A 26,627-nucleotide genomic window follows, 5' to 3' on the forward strand; every position below is an offset into this window, starting at 1 on the left:
TGTTTGATTCAGAGGAAGGGTCTAGTCAAATCCCTAAAGAGACTTTGACCTCAGGACACCAAACTTTTTCCATCAGGGTCAAAACTGAGTTTTAGTTTTTCTCCAGTTTTCTGACAGGAAGGAGGGAAACATGCAGTAAACGTCACCGGGTCCGGGAATCGAACCTGCGACCGCCGCGCCGAGGACTCAAGGCCTCCAAACGTTGGTCGCCCCCTTGTCATTGGAAGAACAATTATTTCTAAATATAGTTAATGAATATTTTTATTTGTTCAATATTAAAGTAGAAATGTTAATTCTCTTTAAAAAACAAAAATAAGTCATTGGTTGGAGAAAAAGCTGTTAAAAATCTGGCATGGGGGGCGTAGAGGGCAGCGCGCCCCACGTCTGGAGGCCCTCAGTCCTCGATGCGGCCGTCGTGGGTTCGATTCCCAGACCCGACAACATTTGCCGCATGTCTTCCCCCTTCCTGTCAGCCTGCTGTTGTATAAGGAAAACCAGAGCCACAAAAGACCCCCTGGTGGGAAAAAACAACAACAACAAAAACAACAACAAAAAAAAACAACAACAACAAAAACAACAACAACAAAAATAAATCTGGCATGACATTTTCTTATAAAACAGGTTCACAGTTTTCTGGGTTTTTTCAGATTTATTTTTTGCAGCTACAATAAATTGAGGGTAAAAGTTTATTTTGTGTTTTTATTTACAATAACATTAAGATAAATTTAGGAGAAAAGATCATCCTGAAAGATAAAAGAAGATTCAGGACTATTTTAAGATTGGATTTATTCTGTTATGATAAAAATAAAAATCACTGTGTGGGCCATAAATGGCCCCCAGGCCGCAGCTTGGACATCCTGCTGCGATGCGTTCAATGACCACTCCGACAACGCAGCGTCTGTGACACACATGCTGTTTATTGAACATCAATCCAGGAGAAATGAGACGCCAAAAAAATCACATCTAACCAAAGAGTTAAAACACTGAAGCAACAAAACGACACTTTATTTACACACACACTGCGCATGGTCCAGTCAAAGCCCGCGCTCTGATCGTGCTGAGAACATCAACAGTTCCCCTCAGAGTTCAGATCCTTAAATCAGAGAATCTCAGAGATTAAATCCAGAAACCGTTTGATCATGTGACCACCACCGTCGTCATGGAAACAGTCAAAGCCACAGAAGCAGTGGCTGTTTCCTGTGGATCTGCTGTCGGTTGCTGTGATTTCTGGGTTTGGGTCAGTTTCTCTGTCCGCAGCAGATTTATTTCACGTCTCGTTTGTTTCTCCTTTAAAACATTTAAAAACTTTTTCATCTTTAAATGTGAAGTAAACAACCAGACAGGGTTTTTCCTGACAGCGGCTCCGTCCCAGAGCTTTGAGAGCAGCGTGAGCGAACAGACAGAAGGTGCTGAGTCATGATGAGGAACGAGTCTGACGACAGAGACGCTGAGTCGGCATTCACAGCCGAAACTAAATCATCCTCCACTTTCTGCTTGTGGTTCTGTTTTCTAGGTTTTAGGCCGAAACTGCTTGTTGTTTTCTCTGAATGAAAGTCTAAAGTTTCTTCATCTTCAGAATATTTCCACGTTAAAACCCGATGATGCGGTGAATCACAGCTGAGATTCACCGCATCATAAAATGTACATTTTGGTGCAACATTTGTACAAAATACTAAATAATTTTAAATTAAGTTTACAGAGAAAAGCTGAATGTTTGTGATTCTTTGGGTGTTAAAGGGTTAAACTGAACCCAACCCCAGAAACCGCAGCAACCAATAAAAATGTTCCACCGACGACAGTAAAACGTGTTTATGGTGAAACGGGTCGGAGTCGATTCCTGGCTCTCAGGTTTCTGAATATTTCAGATTCAAATAAAAATCTGCTGAATGTTTGTGAGTTTTTACAGTTAAGTTGTTGCATTTTGTTATTACTATGAATACAGCTGCATATTTCTGATATGTGGTTCTAAACCTTAGCATCACAGCAATGATTCAACAATCTAAATAATATCGATAATAAATGCATCCTGCTGCAGTTCCCTCATAAACAGTAAAACTGCAGCGTCATGAATCGTAGTTTACAGGGAAACGGATCTGACGCCGCCGCTCTAAATAAATCTGATCCTGAGTCGGATCCATGACATCACTTCCTGCCAGTTCACAGCAAGCAGCTGCTGAGGAACAGAAATCTACTAAATGGATCTTTTTTAGTTTTCAAAGTGTTTCATTTCCCTAATTCTGCGTTTTGTACTCGTGTTTAAATCATTTACTGGGAGGATTTTCATTTCATTAGTTTTGTTAAAGTGTAATAACGTCTTTATTCATCAGAAAAACAGAATAATGAATGAAGAAGAGCATCAAGTAATCTGACTTTAAATAAGACTAATTATTAATTAAAATTAATTTTTATGACTGTAGAAAATATTTGAGTTTTTGGTATAAAATAATCAAAGCTGAAAAGGGAAATAGAAATATTTTTATCCTGATTAGTTTTGTTTGGAGGGAAGCGGCTGCGGCGACGTTAGCCTCCTAGCTAAGCGGCTAACAGATTGTTCCTCTGAGCCGCCATGATGAAAATAATTCATCACCAAGTCAATGAACGGCAACAGTTTGTGATCAACAAGCCACTAAATTAATTTATGTAAATTGTTTTTTGTTTGCTTTGTTTGTTTTTTAATTGAAACAGAAGAAAACACACTTTAACCTGCAAGCTAAACTAGCTGCTACTGCTAAAGCTGCTAGCAGCTAGCTTGGTCTTTGTTGACATGTTGTGCAATCAAACAAATACCAACAAAATATGCGACAATAATTAATTAATTCATTGAAAAAAAAGGTACAAAACAGAAATATAAATCAGCGCAATGCTAGCGTCTTTAGCATTAGCTCCCTGGCTTAGCTTGGGATTCTTCATGTTTCTGTCTTCTGAACCAATCAGGAGCTGCTAAGAAGCTCAAATCTTCACCAAATTAGACTTGATCAATTACAATCCAGAAAACCATTAAGATTTGCTAATTTTGTGTTACGATGCTAACTGCTAACAGAGGCTAATAGCGATTAATTTCTCAGCAGGTGATCATCCAGACACTGAAGGAGCACGTAAACAAGATGATTTTGAGTATCAGGTGAGATATTGACCCAATGAGATTCAGCCAGTCAGAAAGTTAAATAAATGTTTTCCAACTTGCAGACTGTTAGGACTCAAGGCAGCCATTTTGACTTTTGAGGCTACAACTGGTTAAAAAAAAACCTTCCAACCTTCTTGGTACTTTTCAGGTGATTTTTTTAAACTCAGATGCCAGAAATGTTTTCTGAAACTTTACAGTATGAATGAAATGAAACTTCAACCCAAAGTTGGAATTAAGACTGTAAAATTCAAAGTTCCTTAAACAGCCGTATGTTCAGAATCCAAGATGGCTGCTGCTCATCGATGTAGCTGAAATCCAGTTTGCTAGCAGTTCTGATGGTTTGAGCTAAACATTTCCTTCAGTGTCAGAATGAATAAAATGGAGGGAAATGTTTTCATATTGTCTTGCTACTAGCCGTTAGCACCAAAATAATTAGCCTACTGGTTGTAACTGGTGAGTTTTCCTGGATAGGAGCTCAAACTTCAGAGATAAAACCAAAACGCATCATAAAGCCACGAGCCAACATTTAAGTAGAAAGTGACTGAGAAATGGGCCCCATAAGGTACTGACCACTGGTTGCATAACTGGTTGGTTTTAATGGCCTCTGATGCAGGACACCGATGGGTAATCTGGGACCCACAATGGCTCTTTAAAAACTGTTAATGACCCAACTGGGTCCCAAACAGGAAGCCATTTTGAGCCCAGATCCACTTTGAACCCATCGGACCCGAGAAGAAACCATATGGGGCCCAAATACACATTGGTGTGATTTAATGAACCGGATCAGATTCCAGGAAACTTTCCTGGTTTCATGAGAGCATCGCTAAAACGTTTCTGGTTTTTCTCCAGGAAAAGGTGTCGGATAAAAATCCCTGAACTAAATCTGAACTGAAAATGAACTAAATCTGAAACTGAACTGAGTCTACCAGACGGTTCAGATGTTTCATCAAACAGAATGCTAACGGTCCATTAGCTTAGCAGCTCCAGGTACGTCACAGGTACTTTGCCTTTCTCGTTGCCCCGCTCTCCAACTAGCCAATCAGGATCCATTCCTGGTACCGTGTAGACGGTGATGACCTGGACAGAAACACAGAAAAACGGGTCAAAATAAAACAAACATCTAAAAACAGAAGCAAAGTTTCCAAAAGGAGCCAAGTGACAGAATGACCAGGCAGAAATCAAACACCGGCCCTTTAAGAGTTTCACCGCTGAATAAATGGATCAAGTGCAGCGTCAAAGAAATTTGTACTTGAAATTGGGCCTCTGTCTCTTTAAGAAGCTTCTGCTCTTTCTGAAACTTCAGCATCACAACACAAGCTTAGAGAGACAACAACTAATTTAAAACACTGACCAGGAAATGGTTAATGATGTCATTATAATCTAGATTCTGTTGGGATTAATCTAGATTAAAGTTACTGATCCAACTTGCTGTTATTATTTGTTTCATTTTATTTAAACAGAAATAAAACAGCAGCAGCAAAACTGAGAGCTGAGCGTTTTTTTAATAAAAAAATCCCCCTAGTGGCGGGTGGAGGCATTACCAATCGATCCCAGAACAGGATTACAATCTGACTGCTGATTTACAGATCAGTTTGCCTCAATAAAACAAGTAAAAATAATAACTTATTATTCTCACTGTCTTTACAGAGTTTATCAAATAGTGTGAATTAATATTTAAATGATATAATTTTATATTTCAATCATTTTTACAGTCAACAGCTGAATATAATGTTTTCGTTCCCAGACTACGTTTCCCATCAGCCAACATGTTCAGGAACCACAGAATAACCTGATCAGTTTGTGGATATCCAGTTATTTTGCGGTTCTGGTCGTGATCAGGCGGTCGGGTCAGACTGACCTCGTCGGCCAGCAGGGACAGTTCGCTGGTATCGTGAGCGTCGTAGTCGTACAGAACCTTGGCCTTCCTGGAGCCCGAGGCGCCGGGAGACAGGCGGCCGGACGGGAAGGCGGTCGGAACCGGGTCGGAGCCGGCGCCGGAGGGCGGCGGGGGGCCGACGGCCGAGTTCGCACATCTGCAGCAAAACAAGCAAATAATCCCAGAAGGTTCAACCGACCCGATAATCTGAACCAAAGAACCGGCAGATTCAGAACCAGCAGCAGAGAAACCGTCTGATCTGGTTCTGATGGATCCCCGACCCAGAGGAACTGACTGGACCCAGAGGAACTGACTGGACCCAGAGGAACTGACTGGACCCAGAGGAACTGACTGGACTCAAGTATCTGGAGCTGTTTGCTCATTTTTCAGTCATATTTTCATCTCATTATTCATTAATTTATTAGTTTGAAAATATTATTTAGTCTCAAACTAAATATTAATTTGAACTAAATAATGATTTTGGCCTCTAAAGGGTTAAAAAACAACTAAATGTCAGTAATTCAACATGAAACTAGTTTTAAACTGCTGACATTTTAAGTATAAAATATCAATAAAAGAAGTTTTAACAGGTTTTTCTGCTTTGAAGTGAATATGTTAGATAAGATCATTAAGTTAATTTAAATATCTTAGATATGATCATTAAGTTCATGTAAATATGTCAGCTGTTCTGAGGTACAGTCTGACAGAAGCTGGCGCTGCAGCTCCTCACCTGTTCAGCTCCCTCTGCAGGTCCTGCATGTAGTGATGACACTGAGCGAAGTACGTGGCCTGAGCCTCTGCAAAGTCCTGCAGACACCTGAGATGGTTCAGCTGGAGGAAGAGGAGGAGGAGGAAGAGTTAGGACCACACAGAGGACAGAAAAGCCCTGGAGTGGCCTAGTCAAAGTCCAGACTTTAATCTGAATCAGGTCGTTCTTGTTGGAAAACTGTCCAATATGAATAAACCAATTCATCGAAGCAGAGCAGGTCAAAGGTCATCCAGAGTGTCGTTAGCGACTCGGCAGCGGCAGGTTGAGGGTGTGAATACTTTTTCACTCAGGTTGGGTTGGAGAGTTTTGGTTCCTTAAACCAGGAGAATCCAACTGATCTTCATTCAGGTCACATCCAGACCCTGAATGACCTCAAAGGTCAAAAACGTTTTAAACTTTCACAGTTTTTCCATCTGATCAGATTGAGACATAAAGAAACGAAGACTGATCAATAATATTTAAGCATCTGTTAAATTAAAGTTGGACCCATGTGGCTCACTAAAGCGGACCGGATTTGGCCCACAGGCCTCGAGTTTGACACCTGTACCTTTAAAATGTTACCAAAGAGGAAAAGAACCTGATCCACAGTGACACACTGTGACTCATCAGGTCCACCTCCGGACCCGACCGGACCCGACCGGACCGGCGCCTCTGACTCACATGTGTGCTGCTGATCCCCTCCAGCAGCAGCCGGGTGACCTCCGCCTGCCGGTCGAACTCCGTCTGGGCCACACGCAGCTCCAGCTCCGCCTGGGGGAGAGACTCACATCACATCTGACCCAAAGACAACGCAGTGTGTCGGGAAACTGGTGGTATCACACACACACACACACACACACACACACATACACATACACACACACACACACACACACCCACACACACCCACACACACGCACACACACAAACACACACACATCCCCACACACACACACACATCCACACACACGCACACACACACACATCCCCACACACACACACGCACACACACACACACGCACACACACGTACACACATCCCCACACACACACACACAACCACACACACACGCACACACACACACACACTTCCCCACCCACACACACACACACACACACATCCCCACCCACACACACACACACACACACCGTTATCTCACCTTGTCCACTTCCTCGCTCAGCAGCTGAGACAAACAGAACCAGAGAAACGTCTCAGATTAAATCCGCAGCTTGACTTTCCACCATGAACCACCTGAACCGGCCCGTTGCCATGCCGACGCAGGGAACCGGGTCAGATGTGGTGGTTTTCCACACAGGCTCACATATTTACATACACCCCAAAGAAGACGGAGTCCTCCATTTTTGATGATCCATCCACTTTGTGGCAGTAGAGCTAGCAAAACATCCCTCAGCATGATGCTGCCACCACTGTGCTTGATGAATGGTACAGTGCTACTAGCAGTGGTTGGCAGCACTAACCAGGAAACACAAACATTAGCTATACTAATGCTAAAACACCAATGTAATCATAAACTGTGAAACTGCTAATGCTAAAGAGCTAATCATAAAATTAGCTCAGCTAACGGTGAAGCTCCGGATCACCATGGAGTCCCTCCAGGATGTCACGTTGTTTTATTGATTTTTAAGATCAGAATCAGGGATTTTCTGATGCTATTTGGAAAATACTTGGAAATAATTTTGCGATGTTTATATTTCAACATTTTTTCCAGATTCTACAAAGAGGAGAAAAAACAGATCAACTGGCCAAAAAAACCACTTTTTAAAGAATGTTTGTTTCACAGACGATGACCTGACTTCAAATAATGCTGAGGTAGGAAATACCGCCACCTGCAGGTGGGAGTTAGAACTGTTTACTGTAGAACTACAGCGATGCATTCTGGGTAAATAGAAGGCTAACTACCTGTTGATTACCATACCTTCACAACAAAACAACCAAATTAACAGCTAGCTCTGTTAGCGCATTAGCAGAAGTTGTTAGTTAACTTCAGTTCTGTGCATCAGAGCAGAAAAACATTTTAATAAAAGACGCTGAAGTTTCTGGAAAGTGTTTGTGAGGTAAGATGGGGAAATTTACACGTCTGAGGCACCAAGTCGGTATTTTTCTTTTGAATCACTGAGGTTTACGTTCCTCCTCTGGGTAACGGATGAATCACCAGGATCCAGAAAATGAGGATGAATCCATAATGAATGGATGAATGTAGACGTCTGACCAGCTTCAGGACTGGAATATTTTCAGTCAGATGAACAACATGGCGGCGTCTCGACTGGAAGCTTCAATGGCTGATCGTTTTCCAGGAACATGGCCGACTTGGGTGGGCAGATCCAGATGTTCTACAGATCCAGATGTTCTACAGATCCAGATGTTCTACTGATCCAGATGTTCTACAGATCCAGATGTTCTGCTGCTCAGAGTTAAACTCAATCAGAAACTGATGCAGCTGAACTTTCAACTACATTCTGAACAAATTGCTGCAGCTGCTGGAGGTTTACAGCGCCCCCCTGTGTTAAACAGATGCAATAACTCTGCAGCATGAAACTAAAAATAATCAAGATAAATCTTTCAGCCTGTTATTAATGCTCTTCAATTCATTTGAAAAATACTTTATAATCCCAAAATGAAAATGTCATTCAAATATATTTAACACTCTTTGTGGATGCTGCTGCTGTAGCAGTCAGTCTCACAGCGCATATGAAGAGGCCTCTGACTGAAGACTGTTCTGACATGCTAACATGTCCTGGATGACATCATCAGTTTTGCTGACGTCTACTGCAGGAAACAAGAGAAAATCTTCTGAAGACTCTGAGAGCGACTTCCTTCTTCACCAAAAGGAAATTAAATGTCCGATTTTAGTGTTGGAGGATTTCTCTTTAGTCTTTGGCTGAAGACCAGGAGCCATTTCTGCTGCTAGCGCTAGGCTAACATGTCAGCTTAGGCTGTATTTACCCAGAATGCCCTGCGCTGTAGTCCACTTCCTGCTGTTGAAGCGATCTCTGATCCGCTTGGCGTTCACATTCAAACTGAACGCAGACCGAGGTTTGGAGGACCAGAGGTCAGAGGTCGATTAGCGTTCACACCTCACCAACTGAACCGGACTTTGACTAGACAGACAGACTGGAGTTCTGTTAGAACCGACTGGACTCTGGTTTTTAAGCCTCGCTAAGCGCTTCGGATCTTCAGCGTTTCTCAGAACTTTTCTGTAGATTTAAAAGTTTCTGGACCTGATGTTCTACCACCACCAGTTCTACGGGACACGGATCTAATCGTTTATCGGTCCAACCTTCCTCTGCGGCGCCGCCGGGTCGGCCTCCAGGCTCCAGCTTTCCCAGCCGCTCTGAAGCCGCATCACAGAAACAAACTGGGAATCAGAACAACTGCTGGAAGATTTACACCAGATTAACTCCACAAATTACAAGCAGTCCTGGAATAATCCCACATCGGATCCTAATCATCACCTATTCCTGGTTTTCCAGGCTGGTCCAGATCCGATAATCCAGATTATTCTATAAAATGAATCAATATGCTCTGTTGCTAATGTTAGAACTTTTAATCACTTTGTAGACTAAAAACAGAAACCGGCCAAGATCGGACTCAGCAGGTCGGGTTTGTAAATATGGTCGGCCCGAAACCCAGAATCAGTGCAGCATAATCAACCAACAAAACCATTTAGAACCTTCAGCTCCAACCAGAACCAGGTTGGTGCCGACCCGGATCGGCAGTAAAACCAACCAGAACCCTGAGAGATTCCGAACCAGAACGCCTGTAAAGCTGGAAACGACCCATCGGAACCATCCTGAGCGTTCCTCAGAATGGTTCAGAACCAGAACCATCCTGAGGAATGCTGGGTCTCTAAACGATGACATCATCGACAGCACTGGGACTCGCCCAGTGAAACCAGTAAAGCTTCTCACTGGTGAGCAGAAACTTCCTGCAGGCCGCTCCGACCCGTTTCATGATCAAACTGTAAATAATAAAATGTGAAACTGGATTTATTTTCTGATCCTGGAGGATCTGCAGCAGGTGGAACACTGTAAAAACTAAAAATTCGACCCATTTATAAAACTAACTTTACAAACAGGAACCTGATTTAAGGCAATAATTAAGATTTTCACTTCTAACCTGGAAAAATGTCTTTTTAGAAGTTAAATAACCTGCCAGTGAAAGTAGTGCTTTTTAAAAAATCAGTATGGAGAAATTATTGATTTAAAACCAACTCCTACATGTTGCTAAAAGTTTTATCTTATTTCAAATTTACTCAGATATTTAGAAACTAGACTGAAATATTTATTAACATCTTGTGTTTTTGCATGTATTTTGACAGATTATTAAAATCTGTTTATTAAAATGCAGAAATTCCTGTTTATATTTCACATTCCAGAGATGTCTGGAATGTGACGGACTTCCTGTTTGTGAGCCAATCAGATGGCGGCTCTGAGCGGCCCTCTCACCGCCGACGCGCTGGCCGACAGGACGTAGTTCCTCGGCCGCGTCTCCTGGAAGTCTGGAGTCGCCTGGAGACAAAAGGAGAAACTTCACATTTCAGTTGAATTAAATGAGAAAGAATCAGAAAGAAGCGGGAGACAGGAGAGGTAAATCTGGAGGGTAATGTCGCCCCCTCGTGGACAGCGACGGTACAACATGAAAATTAATACAAATATTTGCAAAATTTAGAATAAAAAAAGTGTAAAAATCCTATAAAATCTTAAATATTTGTAATATTTAAATTAAACATTAAGAAATTTATTTAGCTTAGTTACAAGTTAGAATTGAAATGTTATTAAATATCTCATATTTCCTGCGCTACACTCCATCATAAATAATTTATCTGCTGCTGTGACTCAGCAAACAGACTAACATCTGATTGGTTCATCAGCACAACAATAAAATAATAATTAATTAAAGTTAGTGACAATCAGAAGAGGTTTGTCTGGTTTGAACTGGTGGCAGAACTTCAAATTATAAAAAGATTTTAAATAAAAGATGAACAGAATAAAAGAAGAAAAGCAACAATAAAGGCCAAATCTAAACCAAAATGTTGATTTTTTACAGTGTTTAGTTGTTTTACTGCCACCAGGTTCTGATCAAACCTGGAGCTCCATCAGCACAGCGCCACCATGTGGGTGAGCAGAGTAACTGATGTTTCTGTTATTATTTTATTTGAGGTTCTGGCCCGTTAAGGCGGCTCGGTTCTGGTCTCACCGCTGCTTTGGCTTCGGCCTGCTTGGCTTTCTTCAGACGGGCTTTGCAGATGTCCAGGTCCAAACGTCGGTTCTCCAGGAGCCGCCGCTCCTTCTGCAAACACAGACAGAACTGGTTCTGATCCGGTTCCCTGGTTCTAATCTGATCCGGTTCTTTGGTTCTGATCCAGTTCCCTGGTTCTGATCCGGTTCTCTGGTTCTGATACTAAGGGTATAGGAAGTGAACAAGTGCATCTTTGGGTTCAGGAACTGGTTCAGAACCCAGAGAAATTCTGATCCAAACGGGTTTGAAGCTTTACTAACCTTTCTTAAAAATATCTTGCATTATTTATCATTATTATTATTTTATTATTGATTATTATTTATTCTATATTATTTTTTAAACGTCTATTAATTGATGTTTATGTTTCTCCATGTTGTGACAGATCATCTGAAGTAAATAAAACATGTAAACTAACCTCCTCTGTTTTCTCCCAGTGCTAGAAACAACCAATCAGATCCGGGAGGCGGGTCTTAGTGCTGTCAATCACCCTCCTCCTCCCTGGCTCTCTGTTGTTAGCATAGCCTGTCATGCATACTAAAGCTAGCTAGCATAGCAACCCGTGACGACAGATAAAATGTTTTTGTTTCTCTGCCATTAGCACATTTAGTAGAGTACATGAGGATGATTGGCAGCACTAAGCCCCGCCTCTCGGCTCTGATTGGTTGTTTTCTGTCTCATAGAGCAGACGGATCTGTTTTAAAAAATATGTAAAAAGAATATATTTTAGAAGTCACTGCAGCTTTAAAGGAGGACAGAGGACAGAAACCGGACCGGATCAGAACCGCAGGCGGTCCAACTCACAGAGATGGTCCTCCAGTCTCCCTCCAGGAAGTTGCGCAGCGGCGACAGGAAGGTGACGGCGGCCGTGTGGAGGAACTCCCGCTCGGCTCCGCCCAGCTTCCTCTGGTACTCTCCCACCGTGATGAGAGTGGTACCTGCAGCGGGTCGACAGAACCGGGTCACACAGAACCAGGCCCGGTTCTGATGCATCGGGACCGTTCCTCACCGTACGGAGTGTCGGCTCCGAACTCCTTGGCGGCGTCCAGCATGAACTGGCCCAGCAGTTCAGCGTTGGTGGTTCTGGACGGAAGCTTCCGGTCCAGCTTGTCGTAGATGTACTCCTCGATCCGAGCGCCTGGTTCCGGACAAGAAGACAAGTCAGAATCAAACACTAGAAATATTCATAGGAACCAATTAAAATCTCCAGAACATTCAGAGCCCAGATGCATGCTGGGAAATGGAGGAAACTCCTACCTGTGTGATCGACTGAGGCATGAAGGAAAACAGAAGTTAGATGTTAGAACAGAACCGGTCCAGTTCACCAACAACCTGGAACCCTTGAAAAGGTTCATTTCCACCAAAAGTCACCAGGAACTTCAAATCACTTCATCCAGGAAGTGAGGTTTTCAAAATAAAGCTGATCAAGCTTAATTTTTAAAGGATTTCTACCAAAATTTCAACATTATGGATAAATGATATGCAGGAGTTCAGAATCTGGATCCCATGGAGGATTAGCAGCAACACAACAACTGGAGCTCTTCTTCTTCTTCTGGTTTCAGGCAGAGACTGAAGCTAATGTGGTTCCTGGATTTGCTGTCAGAAGTTCTGTTACCTCCTGATTTACTTGTCAATTATAACGTCAACATTAAATTGGGTCAATGGTTGTAATCTTTCAAGGCAGATATTCAATCTAATGATGGAAATTTAGCATTAGCAAAACTAATGTTTTGATTAGCGCATCAGCATTAGCTTCCATTAATTACCATGTTAGCGTGGTGCTTTAGCATTAGCTTCAGCTAAATACCATGATGGAGAAACCAGACCACTTACTCGGGTTGGGCTGCAGCAGAACCTCCGTCTGTCTCAGGATCTTCTCAGTCCAGTTCTTGGTGGAGTCGGCTTTGGCCAGCAGGTTCTCCAGGTGAGGGTCCAGTTCAGTTTTCTCAGCCTGGCCCAGTTTCTCCTCTGTGAACTGAAACACAAGATGGAGGTCAACCAGCATCTGAACATCTGGGTTTTATTTCCTGTAATCTCCTGAAGTTCTTCTCTTCAGAGCTCCATGTACAGAAAATGGACCAAAACGTTTAGTTTTTGTAAATTAATGGAATGTAATCTGATGCTGAAGAGATTCTGGTGAGTCTGTGTGGATTACAGCCTCACTTCCTGTCTGACAGCAGAGACCTTGGTCAGGTTTCCTGCTGCTGTAGCTCATCTGCTTCAGAGTTTCTCATTTATTCAGAAATGTTCTGCATACACTGATAATAACGAGTCGTTATTTGAGCTTCTGTACATCTATTCTTCTGTTTTGATCTCTACAGTTCCAGGTTACTGAATATTTTCTCGTTTTTGGACTGATTCTGTTAAAATCCAAGTAGAAAAGCCGTTTCTGCATCTCTCTCAGTCTGGCTCCATCATTACATGTCAACAGCCAACAGTCTTCATCGTGTCAAGACAGCTAAAGGCACAGAGCTGGGAAAAAAACATCCTCTTTCTGCCCCTAATCCACTGATGCCCTGGGCAAAGAGCCATTTTCTCCACATTTTAAAAACCTCGTCCTCCTTCTAATTGCATCAAAATGTTACCGAATTTTAGAATAAATCTTCCAGATTATAATCTATAAAATTCCTAACACCAGATTACAGCCAGCCTGAGAATCGGAGCCGTTGGTTAAATCAGCTGCTTTATGAACGGAGTCTGGCTGCGGGCAGCAGCAGGATTCTGCTGGTGTCACATGAGTGATGGAGCTGATCACAGCCATCAATAATGGATCGAGGCAGGACGGACCTTTATCGGCTTACAGCTGCTGCTCATCTGAGCAACAACAACCAGGACGAACCACAAAAACCAGTAGAACCGAGACCAGCCGGTACCAACCGGGCTCCACACAGCCAGCCTCCCTCCCAGCGGGACCTGGAGCTCCTCCGACCGGCGACGGGAGCCCCATCACCCCGCAGCCCGCCGCTGCTGTACCTGCACGGCCCGGGTGAAGAACACCCCCGCATCGGAGGCCAACTTCTTCACGTTGAAGTCCATGGCGCTGGGCGGTTCTGGCTGCCTTTGTTCCCCCGGATCAGCTGCTGATGGATCGGAGGAGACGCTGAGCTGCGGCCGTAATCCGCTCCGAGGAGGATCGGAGATCTGCTGGCCGCCCTGCGCTTAAAGGGACAAGAGGGCGGGACGGAGGGGGAGCTGCCGCCCTGCAGCACGAACCATGATACAACAAATATATAATACACTTATAAACTATAAAACACCAAACATCCATAAAACAACTAATATAGAAACTACATAATATCCTATTTTATAAATGTCTCATTTAACTGCAGCTCTCTGACATTTTTAAATCTGTAAAACTGCTCAGATGTGGAATCGTTGACTGTAGGAAGTAACCTGTAGCTTTATATTTTATGTTTTATTTTTCTATTGGACTTCAGATGCTACAGCTAATGCTATCATCTGATTCAGCGCATCAAATGTGATATTAATGTATCAGCTGTCCATTTTTAAATAAAGTTTATTATTATTATGTTAAAGAGTTTATCAGCTTCTTGAAAGCCTAGAACAGTGATTCTAGAGCAGCATCGCGCTGCAGATCTGCTGATCATTCCCTCTGGTTCTGGATCCAAACAGCTGGAAGAATTTTTACTTTTATACCTTCAGCCAGATGATGATGTGTAACCATGGCAACAAGATTTCTCTTTTGGTTTTACAAGTGGCGTCTTAATGGATGCAGAGCAAAGGGAGAAGGAGGAAGTCTAAACCCTTTCATATCCCCTACTCTAACATCTCTGTAGATGGACATCAAACGGCCAGGCAGAGATTTAAAGAGGAGCAAAAGCAAAGGAGGAGGATTAGCAGAGCTAGCTAAAAACTGATGGAGCCATGTGGATATCATCTCTGCTGCCTGGATGTTGAGCTGTTAGCATGTTAGCCTTCTGATCCTCAGCAGGAGGAACAATCAGCTTCCTGACACATTGTATGCGCTGTGCACTTTATTCTGAAAGGACTAAACGTGCCGTTTCCTGATGGAAAGTAAAGCTTAAAACAATCTTATGAAGAGAAACTGAACATTGTCTACTTTTTCACACCATGTTTAATCCTGACCTTTTGAAGAGGCCAAAATCCTCCTGCTGAAATCACTGAGGGGCCATGTTTTTAATAAATAAAGATGCTAAATAATTCTATTATAAATCTTTCATTATTGTCATTACATGTTGGAATGGGGCACCCCCAAATGAAAATCTGCTCGGGGCCCCAAAGAGCCTCGGAGCGGCCCTGGAGTGGCTCTGCTCCAGGTTTTAACTCCTAAATTTCCAACATGGCCGCCTTGCTGCCGGCGTGCTGATGGAGGAGGTGTGTTAGCAGCACAGCTAGCAGCTCCGTGATGACAGCTACCGGAAGTGGGAGCAGAGGAAGAGGAGGAGGAAGAGAAGGGGGCGGAGTCTGTTTGTTGACATCGGGAAGAAAGCGAAAATCAGATGATTGAGGACTGAAAACAGCTTCACTGAGCCCGTCACCAGGACACGAAGCCCAGGTAGGTTCCGGCACACCTGCCAGAACCTGGACCGGGCCCGAGCCGCGGTTCTGCCCCGCTGACCCGGTCCGCCAGCCGGTCTGATCCAGCTCAGCTGTCCGGTTCTGTTAGCTCCCTGCTAAGTTTGACTTGGAAAGTCAGCGCTAGCAGTGAGCTAATGGTACCGTGAACCCGAACCGAGGGCGGAATGAGGCGGACAGCCGAACCGGTCCGAACACCAGATACTGCTCTTGACCCGGTTCGGTTCTGCTGGGTCACAGGTTCCGTTTCAGTTTGCCAGCAGCTAGCGGCAGCGGCTAGCCTGCTAACCTGCTGCTAACTGTTTCTCCTTCAGTTCATCTCAGTGTTCAGAACCGAACAAACCGGGTCACCGAACTCCTCGGCTGGTTCGGACCGACCCGGAGGCTCCGGATCAGATTTATTCATGATTAAAAATAATTTTAGGTGATTCCTGAACATGGAATCAGCCCGTTTCCTGTGAAGGAGCAGCAGAAAGGTTTCATTAAGGTTAATTATTAATAATCTGATTAAGATTGAAATAATCTGAGCTCCAGACTTTAGATTTGACTTTCAGCTCATGTTGTGTTTTAACAGCTGAGTGACTATTTATATTACAAATGTCATGTTAATGTTTAATGTGACCTTAGCAGGAGAGATGATTGAACTTTTCCTGTTTCTGTGACTCTCAGACATAAACTTCAGTTTGTTTTGAAAGTTAACTCTTCTACCATCTACAGAGTGAAACTCTTCTTTAGAAAACATCTGCAGACAGTTTCCATGTCCTGGATTCAGGGCTGGACTTTGACTAGGCCATGCTAACCCATGAATCTGATCTATTCCATCCCATAATATTCACCTCAGTCTCAGGTTTTCCTCCAGGACCCATCCATGACCTCTGACCTCTGAGTCAGACTCAGTCGTTTCAGAATCCTGATGATGATTTGATGTGTTAAAATTAAAAAGTATTTTATTTTTCGGTAAAAAGTAAAAACACAATAATTACAACTTTAATCATAATGTTATAACTTTATTCTGATATCATAATTCTCATGTTATTCTGACTTTATTCTTTTAATATTGCATTTTTATAATTTAGTCTTGTTATATTTTAACTTTATTGTCAAATTATTACAAATTTATTATTAGGACTTTATTCCCATATTATTCAGACTTTGTACCTGGATTAATCCAACTTTATTCTGGTCATTAATAATTTATTATTTTCCTGGTTATAAAATCCAGAAGAACTTCAAACCTTCAGATTTTAAACTGTAGAAAATAAACTTTTTCCTTTATAACTAAATTTATTCTCATTTTTCTGGAGTTTTTCTGGTTTCATCTTGATTCAGTTTTTATTGTTGTTTTTTTCTTCCTGTTATTAATTTGATTTTATTCTGAGTTTGTTCTGATTTTCTTCAGTTTTTATGAGAATTTTTAAAGTTTTCATTTCCGCTGGTTTTGAAACAACCTTAGAGAAACGACTTCCTGTTAATCTGGGATTAGCTTTAGATCATTTCTTCCCTCTTTAGAGTTCGAGGCTCTGCTGGAAACGTCTTGATCCCGGATCAGTTAATCGTTTTAATCATTTGAACCGTTTCAGAACATTTGGTTTCTCTACCGGACCCCTGACGTTCTGCCCGTCCTCCTTCAGGTCCTCTGTTCTGCCCGTCTCTGACCGGAGCCAGCAGCGGGGCGAACATGGCAGCCAAAGCGGGCGACGACCCGGACAGCCTGATGACGCTGGCCACCGTGTTCTGCCTGAGGAACCTGAGGAAGACGATGTGCTACCAGGGCTTCAGGAACAAGCTCTGCATGCGCGCCGACATCTTCCTGCCCAGCGAAATCTGCGACAAACTCGTCAACACGTACGCAGACCGCCGCTCGCCGCCTGGACGCTGTCTGTCGCCGCCGCCGCTCTGACTTCCTGTCCCCCACAGGTACATGGAGCTGGTCCACACCGACAGCAACTTTGAGCCGGAGGAGAGCTTCTTCCAGCTGTTCTCGGACCCGCGCAGCACCAGGCTGACCCGGGTCCAGCTGAGGGAGGACTTCGTCCGGGACCGGGACCTGGAGGCCATCAGGAAGCAGGTGGAGCCTCGACTCGTCCTTCACACTCTGACATTCAACAGGCTGCAGATCTCAACATGCAGATAAAATAATCTTAATTAGAAAATAAAATTTTATTACTAGCAGTCTGTTAAATGCAAAATGTTTTGGTTTTTCTACAGTTTTCTCTTAATCATTGTTCGCTCAGCTAATTACCTTTTTTATTAAACTCCAGCTGGCAATTATTCAAATAATAAATGAATGAATTGGTTGAATTATTTCTGTAATCAATTAATCAGATTGATCGTTGTAATCCAGACTTTCTGAAGGTTTTCACTCTTCTTCTGCAAATGCAGAGAAATTAGTTTTTGTTTAAAGTTGAGCTAAGCTCCGCCCCCTGACCAAGTTGGATCCCAAAGTGGGCGGAGCCTAAACACACGGAGGGGGCGTGGCCAGGATAAGAAAACTTCAAGAGTTTCTCTTTAGATTTACTGACTTTTTTCAACAAAAAGCGACTAGAGACAAATTTAGTGCCTTTTTTCAGTAAGTGGAGGCTTTTTATGGCAACATGTGAAACTTGTGACTCGCCACCAGGGGGCGTGTCTGAGTCAGAGGGTTTTAAATCTGAAGGTGAGGCTGTTGGTATTCAGCTGCAGTACCACCATTCAGACCATAGAGGGCAGTTTGAGACCGAAATGTTGCAGAATGAAACAAATTTACAGAAAAATGTGACATTTTGCTCAGAAACATGGAGAAATAACCTCTAATGACAGATTTAGACAATTTATCTTTAAATCTGATCTAGATTCAAGTTTCTAGTTGAAGAATCAATCAGGGAATTTTTTACAGTGAATAATTGTTTTCATCAGAGATGCACAGATTTTGAGTTAAATAAGAACATTTAGGGCTGCACAGTGGCGCAGTTGGTAGAGCTGTTGCCTTGCAGCAAGAAGGTCCTGGGTTCGATTCCCGGCCCGGGGTCTTTCTGCATGGAGTTTGCATGTTCTCCCTGTGCATGGTGGGTTCTCTCCGGGTTCTCCGGCTTCCTCCCACAGTCCAGAAACATGACTGTCAGGTTAATTGGACTCTCTAAATTCTCCCTAGGTGTGAGTGTGTGTGTGAATGGTTGTGTGTCTTGTAAGTCTTTGTGTTGCCCTGCGACAGACTGGTGACCTGTCCAGGGTGACCCCGTGACCCCGCCTCTCGCCCAGTACGCAGCTGGAGAGGAACCAGCAACCCTCCCAACCCCTTTAGGGAAGAAGGGTGAACAGGAAATGGATGGATGGATAAGAACATTTAAAATGTTTTTATTAACATTTAAAAGTGGCTGCTGACAGAAGGTTTATAGATTATTGATTTGACCAACAACTGAAACTTTAATGTTTAATGTTTTACTGAACCAGTATAATGTCTCAGTATAAACCAGTATAAACCAGTATAAACCAGTTTAACCCTCTGCCCTCTCCAGGACCTGATCGAGCTCCACCTCACCTACTGCAACAGCCTGTCGTCTCGCAGCCTGAAGACTCTGTCCAGCTTCAGAGAGACTCTGGTGTCTCTCTGCCTGTTCGGCTGCAGTAACATCTTCTACAGGAAGGGCGGCGCCCCGCTGGCCTGCACCGAGGACTCCGAGGACGAGGACGAGGACGTCCCGGCCGCCCGGCAGGCCCCGGAGACGGACTTCAGCTTCCGGGGCTTCGACCGGCTGCGGCTGCTGAACCTGGGCCAGCTGCCCGACGACGTGGAGGCGGAGTCTCTGCTGCGGCCGCTGCGCTCCGTCACCGCGCTGGACCTGTCCAACGTCCGCCTGCAGGGGGCGGCGTTCCTCACGCAGTGGAGGGAGCGGCTGGCCTCGCTCGTCCTCTACAACGTGGATCTGTCGGAGGAAGTGGTCAGCACCGTGCTGGAGCTGGGCAACCTCAGGTAGCAGAGCATGCTGGGAAATCTGGAGGGAGATGAAAGAATCTCCTGGTTTACCAGCTGGGGTCAGGGGTCAGGGGTCAGCGTTTAGTTTCACTTTGATTCAGTTCAGTTCTGCTGAGTGTTTACTGGTTAAACTGGTCATTCAGGGTTTGTGGTGACCGTATGAAACAGGTGACCTGAGTGGCAGCTGGAAAACGTCCTGATTACCAAACCAGTTCAACCAGTTCAACCAGTGGCTCCAGCTGCTGCAGATGTTTTCTTACTGGAGCAGAACCGGCCCAGATTCTCTGGGTTTTACAGCTTCTTGCTGTTTGGTTATTCTGGTCATGCTGTTCACACCCTGACCTCTGACCTCTGACCCGGCTCTGCAGACATCTGGACCTGTCCCGGGAGAGCAGGCGGAACGTGAAGTTCAAGATGACCCGGAAGATTCTGACGGTTCTGGTGCAGCGGCTGCTCCACCTCGTCTCCCTGGACATCTCCGGACACATCATGCTGGACAACTGCACCGTGCCGCATTTCGAGGAGGCCGTGGGCCGGCCCAGGTGGGTTCCGGTCCCGGTTCTGACCCGGTTCTGGTCCGGTTCCCCCAGGTTGACGCCTGTCTGTCTCCTGCAGCACCGAGCCATGCAAGAGCAGCATCTACCCGCTGCAGGAGCTGAAGAGGCCGCTGCAGTTCCTGGGCCTCTACGACACGACGCTGTGCACCGTCACACACATCCCGGCCTACAAGGTACCAGCAGAAGCAGGACCAGGACCGGAACCGGCCGGGTCACTTCCTGCTCCACCGCGACCAAAACCAACATCAGAAACAAAAGATTAGAGTTTAAAGCTGCTCTAAAAAAATCTCATTAAACTTTAAAACAGAATAAAACTCAGATTGAAACTTGGATAAATTTCAGTTTTGCAGCTTTTTTAACTGACTGGACTGGTTCTGGACCGGTTCTGCTGACCTCTCCTCTGTGTTGCCCTTTGACCCCTCAGGTGACCGGGTCAAAGAACGAGGATCAGATCCTGAACGCCATCGAAGCCTACACCGAGTTTCGCCCGGAGCTCGCCCACAAAGCCATCAACCACCTGTTTGACATCGCCCGGATACAGCACTGCAGCCAGCTGCTGCGGGCCCTGCAGGTCAGAACCGGGTTAGAACCGGGCCGGCGCCAGAACCCCGCCTCCCCAGGCCTTCAGGTGTTTCCTCTCCCTGTGTGCAGCTGGTGATCGCCGCCCTGAAGTGCCATAAGTACGATAAGAGCATCCAGGTGACGGGCAGCGCGGCGCTCTTCTACCTGACCAACACCGAGTACCGCAGCGACCAGAGCGTCCGCCTGCGCCGCGACGTCATCCAGGTGGTTCTGAACGGGATGGAGCAGTACCAGGAGGTCACCGTGAGTCAGTGGGGGCGGGGCCAGAGCCTGGGGGCGGGGCCATGGTGCTGAGCCATCTTTCTGCTGCAGGTCCAGAGGAACTGCTGCCTGACGCTCTGTAACTTCAGCATCCCGGAGGAGCTGGAGTTCCAGTACAGCCGGGTCAACCAGCTGCTGCTGAAGATCCTGGAACCGGCCCGGCAGGACGAGTCCATCCAGAGGATCGCTGTGCATCTCTGCAACGCGCTGGTCTGCCAGGTGGACAACCACCACAAGGAGGCTGTGGGCAAGATGGGCTTCGTCAAGGTAACGTTCCACCTGTCAGGGTTACCAGGAGGTTCACCTGGTTTAGCTGGGTTACCTGAAGGGTCACTGGGGTCACTGGGGTCACCGGATCACTGGGGTCACCAGGGTCAGGGTTTCGGTTAACCTGTATGTAGTGAACTGAGTTATAGTTGTTGGTTTTGCTGTTCACTGAGCTTTTCCCCTCAGACCATGCTGAACCTGATCCAGAAGAAGCTGCAGGACCGAACGGTGAGTCTCTGCCCGTCAGGCTCCAAGTGTGTGTGACGGTGTGTGTGTGTGTGTGACGGTGTGTGTTTGCTGCAGTGTGACCAGGTGATGGAGTTCTCCTGGAGCGCGCTCTGGAACATCACCGATGAGACGCCTGATAACTGCCAGATGTTCCTGAACTGCCGCGGCATGAGCCTCTTCCTGGAGTGTCTGGAGGTGAGGCGCCACCTGGAGGACATGGGGTGAAGAGCAGCGGCTCTGAGCAGTCAGTATCTTACCTGGTTCTGATCCGCAGGAGTTTCCAGACAAGCAGGAGCTGCACCGCAACATGCTGGGGCTTCTGGGTAACGTAGCGGAGGTGAAGTCTCTGCGGCCGCAGCTGCTCACGCCTCAGTTCATCACCGTGTTCAGGTGAGAGTCCTCCGGCCAGCAGGGGGCGGCGCGGGGGCAGCGGGGGTCGTCCTAACGTTGTACCGTCCCACCGCTGCAGCAACCTGCTGGAGAGCAAGGCGGACGGCATCGAGGTTTCCTACAACGCCTGCGGCGTTCTGTCACACATCATGTTCGACGGGCCACAGGTGTGGAGCATGGAGGAGCCGCGGCGCGACGCCGTCATGGACAGGATGTGGGACGCCATCCAGAGCTGGGACGTCAGCTCCCGCCGCAACATCAACTACAGGTCAGGGTCAAAGGTCAATCAGTAGTGGAGGAGCTGCTTCCTATCTATCTACAATCAACCTTTATTTGTAGTTTTGTTCTGATCAGATTTTTTGTTTTTTCTGTGTTGAGGATCAAACCTCCAGTCAGTGTAGAAATGCAGATCTAGATCTGTTATCAGAAGCTGTTTGTGCTGCAGGTCATTTGAGCCGATCCTGCGGCTGCTTCCTCAGAGCATCGCCCCGGTCAGCCAGCACTGGGCCACCTGGGCGCTCTACAACCTGGTGTCCGTTTACCGTGAGTAAATACGACACCTGATAAACACGACAACATGATGGCTGCTGGGAAAACGCTGCTGCTGCTGCAGCTCATAAAACATCAGATTTATGGAGAACGATCTGATCGTTTTAGCTCCAGATGCTAACTGTTCTGTGTTTAACTCATTTCATGGTTTATTTTTGTCTGTTTCCGTCTGCAGCCAGTAAATACTGTCCGCTGCTGATAAAGGAAGGCGGCGTTGGTCTTTTGGAGAAAGTTCTTGAGCTGGAGAGTTCCCAGCCAGAGACCAAGGAGATGGCGAGGTGAGATTTTTATTTTAACCTTTAGCTTCGCTCTCTTTCTGCATAAAGACCAATCAGAAGGAGTCGCTCCTAAAACCTCACTTCCTGTTACCTTAAAGTGACAGGAACAATGTTACATCTACAACCAGGGATCAAGTAAGAAACGCTGCCCCCTGCAGGTGGGAGTTAGCATCACTTCAACCCAATGTTTTGACTATTTCTGTGAGAAATTTGAAATAAACTCACAGTTATTAATTAGCGTTTAAAAAAATTATAAAACCTTTTATTTATTTCCATCCATCCATTTTCTGTTCACCCTAATGGGGTCGGGAGGGTTGCTGGTTCCTCTCCAGCTGCGTTCTGGGCGAGAGGCGGGGTCACGGGGGTCACCCTGGACAGGTCGCCAGTCTGTCGCAGGGCAACACAACCATTCACACTCACACCTATGGAGAATTTAGAGAGACCAATTAACCTGACAGTCATGTTTTTGGACTGTGGGAGGAACCGGAGAACCCGGAGAGAACCCACCATGCACAGGGAGAACATGCAAACTCCATGCAGAAAGACCCCGGGCCGGGAATCGAACCCACGACCTTCTTGCTGAAAGGCAACAACTCTACCAACTGCACCACTGTGCAGCCCTTTTTAGTTATTCAATTTGTGAATTTCCACAAAAATCTGAAAGATTTGATAAAGGTTCTGGTTTCCTGTGTGTGGATCTGCAGAGTCAGCAGGTTCTGGTTCTGGTTCTGATGGGTTTATAACACGGCCTTTAAAAACTTCAATAAAACATTTTAATACTTTAGAGTGGATCTTTATCTGTCACGTTTTCAGTTTGCAAACCTTTGGGATGAAAGCCAAGCTGCTCAGTCAGCTGCAGTAACATTCATGCCCTTTGACCTTTGTCACGCCTCATCTCGGCCACATGCTGCATTTATTGGGACTTTATGGGTCAGAGCAGCAGGAAGACAAACAGTCAGAAGCTTCCTGCTGGTTCTGGTCCTGTTTAGACCAACCAGGAAGCAGCTGGGGCCGCGGAGCCGTCAGGAGGTCCTGATCGACCAATCAGAAGCCGGCTTTGATAAACTTAGCCATGTAACTCTAAAGAGGCTAAATAACAACAAAGTTCTGGGATTTCTACCCAGAATGTTCTGGAAAGTCAGAGAAACAAGTTTAAACCAAACCTGCAGCTGAAGCCTAGTCAAAGTTTCTGACATACAATACAATCTAATAAAGAGGCTGAGTTTATCACTTAGCCGTATTTCTATCAATGTTTTTATGGACATTTTGAAATGTCACAGCAGAAAAGTCAAAATAACGGTGTTGTAGAAGTGTTTGCGCCCCCTGCAGGCGGTTTAGTGAATGAGCTGCAGGTTTCCTGTTTATTCCAGCCAAAACACCTGACTCTGTGTAGCCTGGTTGGTCCGGTCCGGTTGGGTCCGGTCCGGTTGAGTCGGGTTTTTGCAACATTTATAAAGTTTGTTTGGTTTCCTTGGACTCATTTTGGCGCCCCCTGCTGTTTTCCAGGAAGGTGATGGAGCAGTGCGAGAACTTCAAGGAGGATCCGATGGAGACGAACAACGGCCAGGAGGCCAACTACGGCCAGAGAGGCTGAGCCAGAACCAGAACCAGAACTCCCCGTCTGCAGCGGGTCCAGCTGAGGAGAACCGGCTGGTTTCTGCTTCTTTTCCCGTTTCCTCTTGTTTCGTAGAGCAGAGTGACCTCTGAACCCGAACGCATCATAGGAGCCGCCATGTTGGGTCGGGAGGGCTGTGTGTGTGTGTGTGTGTGTGTGTGTGTGTGTGTGTGTGTGTGTGTGTGTGTGTGTGTGTGTGTGGAGGAGTAGCACAGATCTCCAGTTCTCAGATGGGACTGGTGTTTCCTCCTCTGTTAGCGCCTGCGGTCCGGTCCGGTCCGGTCCGGTCCGGTCCGGCGCTGGACTCGTTGTTAAATATGTAAATATTCAGTGTGGGTTTCTTCTTTTACTGTGTGGATGTTTTATAAACGGCTGTAAACACTCATGACTTCACAATATTTAAACGGAAATGATCTGCTGTCGGCACCGACCCGTCACACCAGCATCCCTGGACAGAACCAGAACCAGAACCAGTTAAAACCAGTGGAACCAGTTAGAGGACTGTGAACCAGTGACTCAGAGTGACTCAGCAGACAGTAAAGCTCGTTTCCGGGTCGAATCGGGTTTCCTTTCTCCTCCTTCCTGTTCGTCTCGGTTCCGTTGGTTCCAATCTGACGGACGAAGAAGAAACTGCTGAGTCGTTCTTAAAACGCCACGTCACTGGTTGCCATGGTGATTCCCGCCGTAGCTGAGGAGACAATCGGTCACTGTGTGAAAACTGAAAATGTTTTGAACTGTGAGAGCCAGGCTGAACAGAACCTTCAGAACCAATCAGAGTGGGCGTGGCTCTCTGGGCTCTGATTGGTCAGAAACCAGGAAGTCCTGGCTGGAAGGAGACAGAACAACCCGGATCAGAACCGTCGTCGCTCTGAACTGGAAAGCGGATCAGACAATCTCCCTGTGACCCGGTTCTGATGGTTCTGATGGAGCGAACGACTGAGGTCCAAACAGAACCGGGTTTCTCATCCATCTGATTAAAATCATGTTCATATCTGTAGTTTGGTGAATTTCTGGATTTTTCAGTCCAAACAGGGAAACCCATTTGGACTGGTCTGGTTCTGATCCAAACAGTCTCAGAGATTCGGATCAAGGCTTTGCTCTTAGAAAGACAGCTGGCATGTCTGAATAATCCAGAATATCTGGGATTATTCCAGAGATCTGAGAACAGATTAGTATGAAATAATAATAATGTTTATGAGATCAGAGACGACGGTCCGGTCCGGTCCGGTCCGGTCCAGAGATGCTCCTCCATCTTGGTTCGGTTCTCAGAACTTCAGTCGGGTTAAATAATCCCGTTAATCCCAGAACCTTCACCAGGATTTCTCTGTTTTCTGATTCCCTTCCTGGTTCTGTTGGGTGTTTTTCTCTGATTTCTCCATTCTGGGTTTCGGTTCCTGGTTGTTATTGGTTCTGTTATTGATCCGATTGCTCTGATCAGGTGTTGATCAGCTGTTCCGGCTCCAGAGACCTGCGCAGTATTTGGACCCAGCAGAAGAAGAGGAGCGTTTCTGTCTGGTTGTTTTGCAGGTGAACAGGAAACTGGACTGTTTGTGATTATTTATGGGTTCTGGTTTCGTCCTGATGACGTTTCTGTTCATTTGTTCTCACTGCTGAAGAGTTCGATCCCAAACGAAAAACAAACGGTTCCGTTTCTGTTGATCTCAGTAGCTTCATGACTTTAATGTAAAAATATGAATAAGCAATAAACATGGAGTGGTTAAACAAGCCGCTGCTTTTCATTTATATTCAGCTGAGATTCAATAAGTTAATAAATTACAGCAGCAAAAATGTTCTTTAAAAATAAAATAAACTGCAGAATTTAAATGGTTATCCTGATTATAACATCTTACCTTTGACATTCATTTTCACATAAAATAACTATTTCAAAACTCAAAGTGCTCCTTTTTCATGAAATAGTTTTTTAATCTATTAATGTCTAATGTTCAGAATTTCTGCTGAAAGAAGTGTGTACAAAAAAGTGGGGTTTAATTTTTCACATCTGAATGTTTAGCAGCTAAATTAAATTAAATACTTTTCTGTCCAACCTGTTTTGTTTCTGATGAGTTTACTTCATTTTACAGCGGATTTAATCTTTTTTATATTCATCTAACTGCCACTAGATGGCAGCACAACATTTCTTGTTTTTAATTCAGTTAATTTTCTTCTCCGTGACTTCACACTAAATCCACAACTAAAACATCCACTGTATTCAGAAATCCAATTATAAGACACATTTATTAATAATCTTCGAAATCACAAACAATATGGCTGCCACTGGGAGAAATGCAGCGGACATGATTAAAATAAACACGTCTAAATACTTTATATAGCTTATTGAATCACACACTAATTTGAAATTTGGGGTCAGAGTTCAGGTCATAATTACT

The 26,627-nt window shown here is 45.1% G+C and overlaps 2 protein-coding genes and 1 long non-coding RNA gene across 5 annotated transcripts; 2 read left to right on the forward strand and 1 right to left on the reverse strand.

The window, feature by feature from the left end:
• Window positions 1-901: 901 nt before the first annotated feature.
• Window positions 902-14,207, reverse strand: sh3glb2b (SH3-domain GRB2-like endophilin B2b). Of its 2 annotated transcripts, XM_044144266.1 has the most exons (12): window positions 13,978-14,207; window positions 12,838-12,979; window positions 12,262-12,273; window positions 12,014-12,142; window positions 11,809-11,942; window positions 10,966-11,058; window positions 10,215-10,277; window positions 6,908-6,931; window positions 6,430-6,519; window positions 5,731-5,831; window positions 4,983-5,157; window positions 902-4,201 (listed from the first exon to the last, which is right to left on the reverse strand). In XM_044144266.1, exons 1-12 carry the CDS (start codon window positions 14,038-14,040, stop codon window positions 4,094-4,096), a joined length of 1,134 nt encoding a protein of 377 aa, XP_044000201.1. In that variant the 5' UTR covers window positions 14,041-14,207; the 3' UTR covers window positions 902-4,093. The 2 variants fall into 2 exon arrangements, with proteins under 2 accessions (XP_044000201.1, XP_044000202.1); XM_044144267.1 differs by lacking the exon at window positions 12,262-12,273 and having other exon boundaries at window positions 13,978-14,205.
• On the forward strand, window positions 9,450-25,965 carry LOC122846967. Its single transcript, XR_006373299.1, has 3 exons — window positions 9,450-9,461; window positions 9,906-9,907; window positions 24,221-25,965. It is a non-coding gene; the product is annotated as an uncharacterized LOC122846967 (long non-coding RNA).
• On the forward strand, window positions 15,370-25,965 carry zer1 (zyg-11 related, cell cycle regulator). Of its 2 annotated transcripts, XM_044144265.1 has the most exons (17): window positions 15,370-15,541; window positions 17,193-17,406; window positions 17,479-17,629; window positions 19,056-19,510; window positions 19,882-20,055; window positions 20,129-20,243; window positions 20,495-20,641; window positions 20,722-20,895; window positions 20,965-21,180; window positions 21,367-21,408; window positions 21,484-21,603; window positions 21,683-21,798; window positions 21,878-22,066; window positions 22,244-22,341; window positions 22,523-22,625; window positions 24,132-24,239; window positions 24,694-25,965. In XM_044144265.1, exons 2-16 carry the CDS (start codon window positions 17,240-17,242, stop codon window positions 24,217-24,219), a joined length of 2,355 nt encoding a protein of 784 aa, XP_044000200.1. In that variant the 5' UTR covers window positions 15,370-15,541; window positions 17,193-17,239; the 3' UTR covers window positions 24,220-24,239; window positions 24,694-25,965. The 2 variants fall into 2 exon arrangements, with proteins under 2 accessions (XP_044000200.1, XP_044000199.1); XM_044144264.1 differs by having other exon boundaries at window positions 15,371-15,541; window positions 24,132-25,965.
• Window positions 25,966-26,627: the final 662 nt, after the last annotated feature.

This window comes from Gambusia affinis, linkage group LG17, assembly GCF_019740435.1.
Source record: "Gambusia affinis linkage group LG17, SWU_Gaff_1.0, whole genome shotgun sequence".
Lineage (NCBI taxonomy): Eukaryota > Metazoa > Chordata > Actinopteri > Cyprinodontiformes > Poeciliidae > Gambusia > Gambusia affinis.

Coding starts and splice junctions, on each gene's coding strand:
- sh3glb2b (XM_044144266.1), bottom strand. CDS start 14,040: ATGGACTTCAACGTGAAGAAGTTGGCCTCCGATGCGGGGGTGTTCTTC. Junction 6,932..10,214: donor TGTCGGCCAGCGCGTCGGCG/GTGAGAGGGCCG, acceptor TGTTTGTCTCAG/CTGCTGAGCGAGGAAGTGGA. Junction 6,520..6,907: donor TGAGCGAGGAAGTGGACAAG/GTGAGATAACGG, acceptor TCTCTCCCCCAG/GCGGAGCTGGAGCTGCGTGT.
- zer1 (XM_044144265.1), top strand. CDS start 17,240: ATGGCAGCCAAAGCGGGCGACGACCCGGACAGCCTGATGACGCTGGCC. Junction 20,244..20,494: donor CACACATCCCGGCCTACAAG/GTACCAGCAGAA, acceptor TTGACCCCTCAG/GTGACCGGGTCAAAGAACGA. Junction 21,409..21,483: donor AGAAGCTGCAGGACCGAACG/GTGAGTCTCTGC, acceptor TGTTTGCTGCAG/TGTGACCAGGTGATGGAGTT.